Consider the following 11,126-nt stretch of genomic DNA (forward strand, 5'->3'; position numbering starts at 1 on the left):
CCCAGTTTCTAGTTTAAAAGCTGCTCTATCTCCTTTTTAAATGCCGATGCCAGCAGCCTGGTCCCACCCTGGTTAAGGTGGAGCCCATCCTTTCGGAATAGGCTCCCCCTTCCTCAGAATGTTGCCCAGTTCCTAACAAATCTAAAACCCTCCTCCCTGCACCATCGTCTCATCCTTGCATTGAGACTCCGGAGCTCTGCCTTATCAATAAAACTCTGCACTGCACCATTGTTTTGGGACTTTTGTTGTCACCTTTGCTCTGTGTGTGCTGCTTTTGCTTTGTACAAAGGTTTTCCTCCCTCTCTTTTTTTTTTTTTTTTTTGTTTCTTAAGTTCAGCACTTCATGACAGCCTCACCAAGCATGTGTACCCTCCAGCTTTTGAGCTGGTGAAAGCTCTTACAGTTGCCTGGGTATCAAAGATGGGAAACAATTAAAAAAAAAAAAAAAAAAAAGCAACCCCAAAACAGCATCCAATTCAATTTTTCAGGACCAAAAATAGGGGGGGGGGGGGAAAAAAAAAAAAAAAAGATCAGGAGATATAAAAACAGTTTTATACAGTTCAAACCCTTTATAACACGATCAGTTACAACGTGAAACAGATGAAAGCATGGCTCCCAATTTGATTAACAGAAGATGCAGACAGGATCTAATTGGAAGTCCAACAGACAGGATCTAATTGGAAGTCCAAGAAATCCAAGGAGGTAGTGTGTGTGTTGTGTCACACTAGATAACAACCTAGTACTAATCAGCTGGTATGTATAGGCAGTTTCTAGACTATACTTTACTCTGTTCTTCATGCTCCCTTGCCCACAACCAACATGGCTGAGGGCCTTGGAAGATGTGCAAACAGATGCTTAATATCTACAGATTTGCAGCAATGGAGGGAAAGAACTGTTGTACATATGTCTGCTGTATCATAGACCAGGGGCGTAGCCAGACTTCAGTGGTAGGGGGGGTCCAGAGCTGAGGGGGCACATTTTAGCCCCCCGCCGCCACTGCCGAAACCTCCAACAACTTAGCCCCCCCCCCCCCCACCTTTGCTGGCAGGGGACCCCAACCCCCGCCAGTCGAAGTCTTCTTCCTTCGTTTGGTTTCTCAGTCTGACATCCTGCAGGACGTCAGACTCACAGAAACAGAACGAAGTCCTGCAAGGCTTCGTTCTGTTTCTGTGAATCTGACGTCCTGCACGTTGTACATGCAGGATGTCAGACTGAGAAACCAAATGAAGGAAGAAGACTGGCTGGCGGGGGTTGGGGTCCCCCGCCAACAAAGGTAGCAGGCGGCGGGACGGGGGTTGAGAGGGTCGCCGGCAGGGGGGTCCAGGGCCAAATCTACGGGGCCCAGGCCCCCGTGGCCCCATAGCAGCTACGCCCATCATAGAATAGAGCTTACTCTGTGCTTCCACCATATGAATATGACCCTTATGCCTTTTCCCCATGAGTTTAGCAGAAATATATGGATGACTTCTACCATTGTATAAAACTTGCAACAACAAGTTGAACTTCTGAAAGACACTGATACTGCAAATAATCACAAGCGAGGATTCAGTCTCTGCATTTTTAGAAGTTAAACCTAAAAGGACTTTTTTTTTACATTCGTGGTGAAGCAAGGATGCGATCACAAAAATTTGCATTTCCAAATGTTGCAGAGGAAGATGTCACCGCCATCAAACACTTCTTTGGAAAGATACACTTCTGAAGGCCTTATAGAAAATGACATAGCCGATGCAGAGAGAATGCTGGAAAAATTCTTTGATAGGAGAGTATGGCCATATGACTGATCCAGAGATAACTGAAAATGTTACTGGTGAAAATCATGACTTGTCAAGGATGAGGAACCTGAGCCACCACCTAAGATCAAAGAGGCACTCGCAAATTTACAAATGGGACTTACATTGCTTGAAACAGGAAAGTTACTGTAGTTTCTCTTTCAGTTTCACAATTAAAACACTTGATTGAAATCATCAAAAATAAGAAAAGGGAAGCAATAAAACAATCAACCCTCAATAAATATGGAGTGCATTATGATTTTCTCTTTTAAATTTTATTCTACAGTACTGCATAAGTTGACCGCAGAAAACTGGGCTGAGATTTCTAACGTGATCCACTTATACCGCAATGCGATTCTTTGGACCCCGCATTATAACGGGTTAAGCTATACTTATGTATCCTTTGAAGAAACAAAAAATGGAAACAGCTTGGCTCTGCTGGATAATGCTAGTCGCACACAGAACAAAACATTTGTGCTCTTAACTGATCACCATACCTGCAGCTTTATTTCATCTGCGTCATTTAAGCTTACATATCCACACCTCAACTACAGACAACCACCCTGGGCCTCTACTGATCACTCTGCAAATTAGTATGTCAGTATGGTTGGTGTTCTCTACCTTGGTCCTGCAGACATGACAGGACAGCTGACTTCTGTGCAGAACTCTGTGATAGTTCCATATAACATATTGATCTGGTTGAAGAAATCTACAGCTATAAAGGAAAAAAAAAACATCCTTAGATTTCCCCCCACAAAAGCAAGAATTTTATCAATTCTATTCTCCTACAACTTGAAATGTACAGGTCACACGTGAAATGACATAACACATATCCAAAATAACCCCATCCTCACCTCCAATTCCATGCCCATTGAAAAGAAAAGCCTTTATTATAGTTTATAGAAATGTTAAGTAGTAGTAGTAGAAAAGAAATAAAGGCGGCTCAAGTCTCTAGCATTTTCCAGGTTTGAACAAAACAAACCTCCAGGTCAATATTCAAAGTAATTTAACCAGACAAGAGAGGCTCCCCCTTGGTTAAATTGCACTGACTGAGCAAGGAGCGGTCCTGAACTGGAGAGACCAGCCGATTAACAGTGCTGCGGCAGTCAAAGCAATCTGGTTAGTGACGGGCAGATCCAGAAGTTATCCGGGCACAGGTGATATTCAGTGCTAGTGATCAGATAGATAACCAGGCATGTTGGACCACACAAAATGCAGTTCTAACTGTGCCTGTGTTAGCTATGCAGGTACAGCTCTGAATAATGGATGTATCTAAATAAAATCTAGAAACTCAGATATTCAGCGCTGGTGCCTGGATTAGTAGCACTGAATATCGCCCCTTCATGATCAAGGCCAAATTGAAGATATTACACCCTTCAGCATTAAGAATCAGATGTCACATGCAAATGTACATTCATCCCATACTATACTGCTTGTTTGGATAATTGAAATTTTTGAAAACAATCTAGCTTTACAGTGAGAGTTAAATGCACCCCAGTCTCAGAAGCACCATGAGGTTTCAGTTGCCTTGTCCACAAGAAGGGTCAAGTGGAACAAAAGCCTGATGTTTCTTGATATAGGTGTTAATGACCTGCTATACAGTGGCCAAAATTGCACAAAAGTTACCTCGCCAGGGTGGTAGTAGTTTAAAAACACTTTCAGAAAGTTTCACAACTTCTAGAATAATGAGCTATACACATTTGTGATACCCACTCCAATAAACAAACAAGAAGCCGCTGATGAAAACAGAATCTCTCCATGCTAGAGTCATAAAAAAGGGCCACCCAATCTGCTACAAAGCTTCTGCCGGGAGCATAAATTTAAAATAATGTTAGGTGATGCTGCTCCTACTATACTGCATGACATGAAATTTTTGGGATATCATTTAACACATATACACAAAAAGATACTGCATAAATTTAATTATATCTTACAAATTTAGTGGACCATCAGAGGTGAACTTCCACTAGGGAATATTCCCTATACTGTGAAAGGAGGTATAACACCTTATTTCATCATCAGTCCGTTAGTATTCTTCAGATTTCTCAACAAGTGCTTTCTGACTTATGAGAAGGCAGGATGTATTTGTACTGCAGTATCAGTTAAGGGGGATGCCTTGAAATAACAGAGGTGAAACATGTGTCGGCACATATCCCCGCTTGAAGTATTGAAGTATCGAACAGAAATGATAAAGGGGATGGAACTTCTCTCGTATGAAGAAAGGCTAAAGAAGTTAGGGCTCTTCAGCTTGGAAAAGAGACGGATCAGAGATATGATTCAGGTCTACAAAATCCTGAGTGATATAGAACGAGTAGAAGTTAATCAATTTTTTACTCATTCCAAAAGTACAAAGACAAGGGGACACTCGAGGAAGATACATGAAAATACTTTTAAAACGAATAGGAGGAAATATTTTTTCACTCAATAAATAGTTAAGCTCTGGAACTCTTAGCTGGAGAAGGTGGTAACAGCGATTAGCATATCTGGGTTTAAAAAAGGTTTGGACAAATTCCTGGAGGAAAAGTCCATAGTCTGCTATTGAGACAGACATGGGAAGCAACTGCTTGCCCTGGGATTTGTAGTATGGAGTGTTGCCACGATTTGGGTTTCTGCCCGGTACTTGTGACTTGACTTGGCCACTGTTTGGAAAACAAGATACTGGGCTAGATGGACCATTGGACTGGTTCAACATGGCTACTCTTAAGTACTTTAGTGTTCTGTATAAACAGTATTGTGAAGAAGCGAAAACATTTGTTGGGAAATTATTCTAATTAAAATTGTTCGCAAAATATTGTAGAAAAAAACCAGTTAATTAACAGACGAATAACAGAAATATCTGAGGAATACTAATGGGCTGATGACAAAATAAGGTGTTACACCTCCTTTCACAATATAGGGAATATTTTCTGGTGGAAGTTCACGCCTGATGGTCCACTAAATTTCCATATTTTTATTAAAGGTTTTTTTTTTCAAAACATATAACCTAAAAGTAAACACAAAGTCAAACAATCCATGGTAAGATATAATAGATTAAGTTTATACAGTATTTTGTTTTGCATGTATGAATGCATCAAGTTAACTGCATAAATATAGTGGACATTAGTAAGGCCTGTGTGTTACTTATCATTTAATACAAACATGCCAATCTCACTCTTACTATTAACTGCGATCCACTCGTTGAGATCTTCGCCTTCTGGCAGCATGACTGCTTGTCTCAAGTTCCCACTTCCCAGGGTTGCTTCTGCATGCTTCAGGAGTTCATACTGATGGGATCCCTCAGGAATATTCTTTTTTGGTTTAAATGTTTTAGATGACCGGCTTCCACTATAGAAACACAAAGAGACATCTGCTTATGTCTAGCTAATTGTTTCCATCACGGTTCTAAATATAAAAAAAGAGATGTACAGAAAAATATTGCAAAACCCTTGTCCCAAGAAGCTTACGGGTTATATTAGAGCATAAGATGATTAATGATCCTAGCTCAAGGTCTCACAGTGCATGGCGGAGCTGGAACGGGAACCTGGATCTCCAGCCTTTCCTGCTCTATTTACTGATGAGCTAATAGGTTTTGTCCAACAAAATGCTTAGTACATACATCCTCATCTTATGTGGAAGGCTCTGAGTAATAATGCACATGTTTTGAAGGATAAGCACACCCAGTGCCACACCTCTAGGATAAGGTTTACTCATTACCTTACATCATTCAGGGTTGCCAACTGTCCACCTTTGAAGCTTAGAAAGTGATGCCTAAGTAACACTGTTTAACCACCTTAATGAGAAGTTAAAAATCATATCTAGTACTTCCATTTTTCATTCCTCCAAACCTGTCAAATTCCCATCAACGATTTCAATTTGGGCAGCTCAAAGTGAACCAAGGTATGGCTTGTCAGAGGACTGTGTCAAAATGTAAGAAAGCGTGGGACAAGTATGTAGGATCCCTTAGGAAAAGGAAAAGTTAGTGGTTACAGAGGATGGGTAGGGCAGACTGAATGAGCCATTTGACCTTTATATGCCGTCACGTTTCTATGTTTAAATAAGTGGATAAGAAGAGCCAGTTGACATGAAGGGCACTTTCGATATGTCCGAATCCAAGTTTGGATGCTTGGCAAAAAAAAGTCCACAAATCCAGTGCCAAACATGGTCATTTTCAAACCAGAAAAAACATCTATCTTTTTGGTTTGAAAATCACCTTATTTTAGATGTTCTTGTGCTTAGTGCATCTTTCTTTTAGGGCCATTTTCAAACAAAAATAAGACGCCGAGATGTCTGGGGGCCAGCAGTCCTACTAGACTGGCCATACAGACATCCCAGCAGAGCAGTGGGGCAGCCTAGGGGGCACTGCAGTGAACTTCACATAAAAGGTCCCAGGTACACATCACATTATAATCCCCTTATATTGTAGGGTGAGCCCTCCAGGAATAGTAAAACATGTACTGTACACCAATATAATAGTCCTTATGCCTGCAGGTATTGTCTATTTTTGAGCTCAGTAGGTATTTTGTGTTTTTTGGGGTGCTCACACTTTCTACCACAAGTGTACTAGAGTGGGATAAGAGCCTGGGTCCCCTTCTCTACAGTCCACTGCACCGACCATTAGGCTACTCTATTACTACTACTACTACTTATCATTTCTATAGTGCTACAAGGCATATGCAGCGCTGTACACCATACACAAAAGACAGTAGAGAAATGCCCATTATATCTGCAGCCGTCATAGAGCCTGGTATGTACTGTCACTCATCTCTTAGGGAAGATGGTCAGTGACTACTAGGGGATTGGGAGAGGGGTCATACTTTATCCCTTCAGTGGTCATCTGGTTAGTTTGGGCACCTTTTTGGCACTCAGTCGTTAGTGAAACAGGTCTAGCCAAAAATGTCCTATTTTTTGTCCTAGATATTTTTACAATGTTCCATTATCACAGAAAAACTGCATATAAAAATGTGTTCCTAAAATAGCGATTTGGATGTTTTTACGAAAAAACAAAACATAGAACTGCCGCTTTGTGCCATTCTTTGGATGTTTTTCTGTTTCAGAAATGAGCCCCATAGTGTATCTAGATTTTTCAGAAGGTGTGACAAAATCCTACACAAGAAACTCCAGAGGAAATCATAGTTATGGGTTAGGAAGCAAATACCCTGTTGTGGATTGAGAACTGGCTTAAAAAAAAACCCCCAAACAAAAACAGGAAATAAGAGTAGTAATTTTTCTTGGTGAAGAAAAAGTAAATCCTGGAGTGGGCCAAATGTTTTTAACATGTATAAATGACCTGGAAAATGAGACTGACAAGCAAGATGATTAAATCTGCAGACTAACCAAAATTATTCAAAGTTGTTAAACCATGAATGAACTGTGGTGGAATTACAGGAAGATTTGTCAAAACTGGGCATCTAAATTAGAGGATTACATTTGCCGTGGACTAAAATGAAAAATACAATGCCTCTATCGATACATGATACAACTACACCTTGAGTGCTGTGTGAAGTTCTGGTCATCCCATTTAAAACATAGATAGTGGAACCTGGAAAGGTACAGAGAAGCATAAACAAGATGAAAGCAGATAGAATGGCCTCTATGAAAAGAAGTTAAACAGGCTAAGGTCCTTTAGCCTGAAGAAGAAAGGCGGCAGATGATAAGAGTTCTCTAAAATCATGAGTGGGGTGAAAAAAGTAAAAGCTATTAACCATTTCAAATACTAAGAGAAGAAAAACTCCATGAAACTAAGGGAAGATATTTAAAATAAATCACTCAACTTACAATTAAGCTATAGAATTTGTTGCCAGAAGATTCAGTCAAGACATTAGCATATGAAGATTTAGACAAGATCCTGGAGGAAAAGTTAATACACCATTATTAGCAATGGAAGAAGGAAGGGAAGGAATTATATACAGGTGCTTATTTGTACCTGGGGCAATGGAGGAATAGGTGCCTTGCCCAGTCACAGGGAGCCGAAGTGGGAATCAAACTCAGTTCCCCAGGATCAAAGTCTGTGGCATTAACCACTAGGCTACTCCTCCACTCCTCTGGGTTCAAGCAAAAAGGAATGGATTTCTCTCTCAAGATCCTTCCAAGTACTTCCAACCTGGATTGGCCACTGTCACAAGACAGGAGGGTGGTCATGATGAACCTTCAGTCTGACCCAGTACGGTACTTATGTCCTTATGTTTATGTACCACAAAATGTAAAAATATAGGGTGTGAAAGTACAGAAAAATATACACCCAATATAAAGATCCCTCAGAAGATCATGGCTTACCTCCAAGAAGGCTGCTAAAGACTTTCCTAATCTCTCTCCAAGCTTGTTTGGGGAGCTTTTTTTTTTTTGAGGGGGGGAGGGGCTGGAGGAAGTAGAAGATCTCTCTTTCAGCTTAGTCAGCTTGCAATTTAGACCATATGAATACATGCTTCATTAAAATAGCACTCCTTAACATCACTGGTTCTAATAAACTTTATGAACTAGTATAGATTTCTTTCATGAAGTTATTAGTACTTAGAGAAAAATACTTTATAGGACCCTTTATCTAAAATCTCCATCAGCACAATCACAACTGGTACATGAAATAAGTTTTCTTGTGGTAAGAATGATCTTAGAGAAATGAAACCTACATCATCAGCCACCCAGGCTCAACTACCATAAATTGACTTAATATCCACTCAAAGCCTGGTGTGCAGAAGCAGAAACCAAAGCGGCAGGATGTGCCCTGCACCCTTTACAGAACCGATACCATTGGCTGCTAACTCTTTAGCAAAGAAAACATTCATGGCTTTGCATGCTAGTCTCTCCCTATAGCACTTTCAGGCTCAGAAAAGGACAAAAAGAAGCAAGTTCCAGAAAAACCCCTGGACCGGGACATCCACATAAAACTAAGGCTGCCAAAATGACAGATCGCCGGAAGAGAAACGAGGCCCCCTTGAAGGTTTCTCCCTGCATCCTTGTCAGATACAATAAGGACATAGGAAGGCGCCCGACCGGCTCCAGAGACAGCAGAAGGCCACCGGCCTCGCAAGATACTTTGTAGACGAGGGCCACCGCCGAGTGTTACAATGTAGCCGAGGCCTAGTGGCCGCCCTGGAACAGGAAGGAAAGCTGCATGCCCCTCAGGAAACTCACAAGAGGAAACTCATCTTTCCGCTGGGTCACCGAACACGTTTCGGGCTCCCGAATAAACCGCTGCTGCCCCCGCCCCTACACAGCACACCAGACACCAAGCCAGGACAAGGTGAGCAAACTCTGCACAAGGAACTAAAGTCGCACTCGCCACTGCCGCTTCCTCACAAGTCTTCAAAGTCCCGTCCGAGCTTCAGGTCTCGCGAGACTTTCCTCCCCTCCCCCGCCTCTACAGCACCAGGAGGAGGTGGCGCGTGCGAGCCTTTAAAAGTGATGCGCGCGCACACTCCAGCAAGCATCGGTGTGCAGCCTTGCAGGGTCGGCTTATCCGTCAGGATTGGGAAACAGCTGGTGGACCGGATACTAAGAGCAGCCGTAGTCAGAACAAAAGAACATGTCCTGGTAGTGGCACAACCTCCTAGAAACAACAAGATGTATGTTTACCAGCAGGGAAAGTGGGCAGTTTTCAAGTAGCACATTTACTCAGATTATTCTGGGAGGGCCGGGGTGGTTATGGTTAATGGGAGGGCCAAGGCAAAGGGAGGGGTGTGGGGTTGGGGTAGGGGAAAAGTAAGGATGAGAGTGTTGGTGTCCAGTCTCTGTAGGTTTCCCACACCACATCTTCACTGAATAAGTCCAGGGTAAGTGAGTTTTTTTTAAGCATTAAGCAGACCGGGTAGTCTTAGGCTAGGGCTGTATGTTTTGAGGCCAGGCAAATAGGAGCTGCAGTCAAAGCACTGCATGTGGTTTACCTGATAATCATGTTAACTTGGAGAACCATCATCGTGTGCTTTACCAGAGAGAGAGTAGGAATTTTCAATACAAATTTACTGCTGTCATATAAACGTAAAAAGTATTTTTATGTTTAGCAGTAGCCTTTAAAGGTGTAAACCCCCCTATCTGTGACTTTTCAATGCTAATATTCAAATAGAGGGTGATTCTGTAAGAGGTCTCCTCCATTTAGGTGCTCCAAGGATGTATAGCAGGTTCCATTATAGAATACTAGTGTAATCTGATACAGATATGCCTAACACTTAGGTGCTTGAGCTTACATGTGAGTGGACAAAGGAATCCATTGTCAGTGCTATTCTATAAAGGGTGCTCATTCCGGAGAACCCTTTATAGAATAGTGCTCCAGTGCCTAAATTTGAGCCAGTGGCGTAGCCAGACCTGACGTTTTGGGTGGGCACTATGTATAAGTAGTGTTTCTTGGGATACTACAAAATAATGCCTTAGAATGCACTTGATGATGAATTTCTAAGTAGTGTGCTCAACAGCTGCCCTGCATCAACATAAACCACATACATACTTAATGGTGAAAAAACCCCACAATATTTTAAAATATAGTTACATTATGCCATATCAAACTTGACCAGTTATGTCTACTATAATGGCAAATATGTCAACACACATATTAGGATCCTGCAATATAATTACAGTAATGGCATATACTTTGCTTTATAACAAATATAAATGCCTAATTAAGCAAAACAAGTAAAATACCTTAGAAGTCTTTTTCCCTTCCTTTGGCTCTACTGCTTTCTCTCTAGTCTGATACTGACAAAATAAAATTGCCACAGTTTGGCATATATCCTTCAACTTTGCTTGTATACACCACCAGCACTATGTAAGCCACATTGAACCTACAAAGAGGTGGGAAAATGTGGGGTACAAATGTAACAAATAATAAACATATATCAAAAGACATCCCATTGGAAACGCCAGACAAGTCAGACTCATAGATCCTCAGAAACTCTCACCTGCTTAGTCACATGCAGATCACAATTCAACACATAATTCCTTGTCATCAAGCAGATGAAGCCATTATGTATGGGTTGTGTCCATCAACCAGCAGGGGGAGATAGAGAGCACTCAACTTTTCACAGTGCCTCATGGCAGCCAGCTCCTCCACTGCCTCTTCAGTATTCTCTATCTCCCCAAGCAGGGTGGCTGCAGCTTCTTCGAGCTCCATCAAAAATCTGCCTGGGGGTGGCTCCTGGCTTGCCAGTTGTTAGCCGGGGTGTTAGAGGCTATAGCAGCTTCACTTTGAAGGCACATAGGTTAGCCCTTTCCCTGCCTTACCCATGCCCCCGTGGATGTGGACATATTAGCTTGCTTTTCCCTGTCCTTTCCCACTCAGTGGATGCAGGCACATTGGTTCGCCTTTCCCTGCTTTTCCCACTCATCTGAGCCTCCGGAGTTCTTATTACCTCTGCTTTCCTCACAGTGTTAAAAAAAAAAAATGGAACAGAG

General features: G+C 41.8%; 1 protein-coding gene across 2 annotated transcripts in view; it reads right to left on the bottom strand.

Moving 5' to 3' along the window:
- Positions 1-9,049, bottom strand: part of MOB1A (MOB kinase activator 1A) — a 28,471-nt gene extending 19,422 nt beyond the window's left edge. For both annotated transcript variants that reach the window (XR_003941983.1, XM_030201794.1), the window contains exons 1-3: positions 8,877-9,049; positions 4,927-5,093; positions 2,391-2,484 (exon numbers count right to left, since the gene is read on the bottom strand). Coding sequence is in view for 1 of the 2 variants with exons in the window: in XM_030201794.1 (XP_030057654.1) it covers positions 2,391-2,484; positions 4,927-5,093; positions 8,877-8,890 (275 nt within the window). In the remaining variant the exon portion in view is untranslated. The remainder of the gene's footprint in view (positions 1-2,390; positions 2,485-4,926; positions 5,094-8,876) is intronic.
- Positions 9,050-11,126: the final 2,077 nt, after the last annotated feature.

The sequence above is a fragment of the Microcaecilia unicolor genome, chromosome 4 (assembly GCF_901765095.1).
Source record: "Microcaecilia unicolor chromosome 4, aMicUni1.1, whole genome shotgun sequence".
NCBI lineage: Eukaryota > Metazoa > Chordata > Amphibia > Gymnophiona > Siphonopidae > Microcaecilia > Microcaecilia unicolor.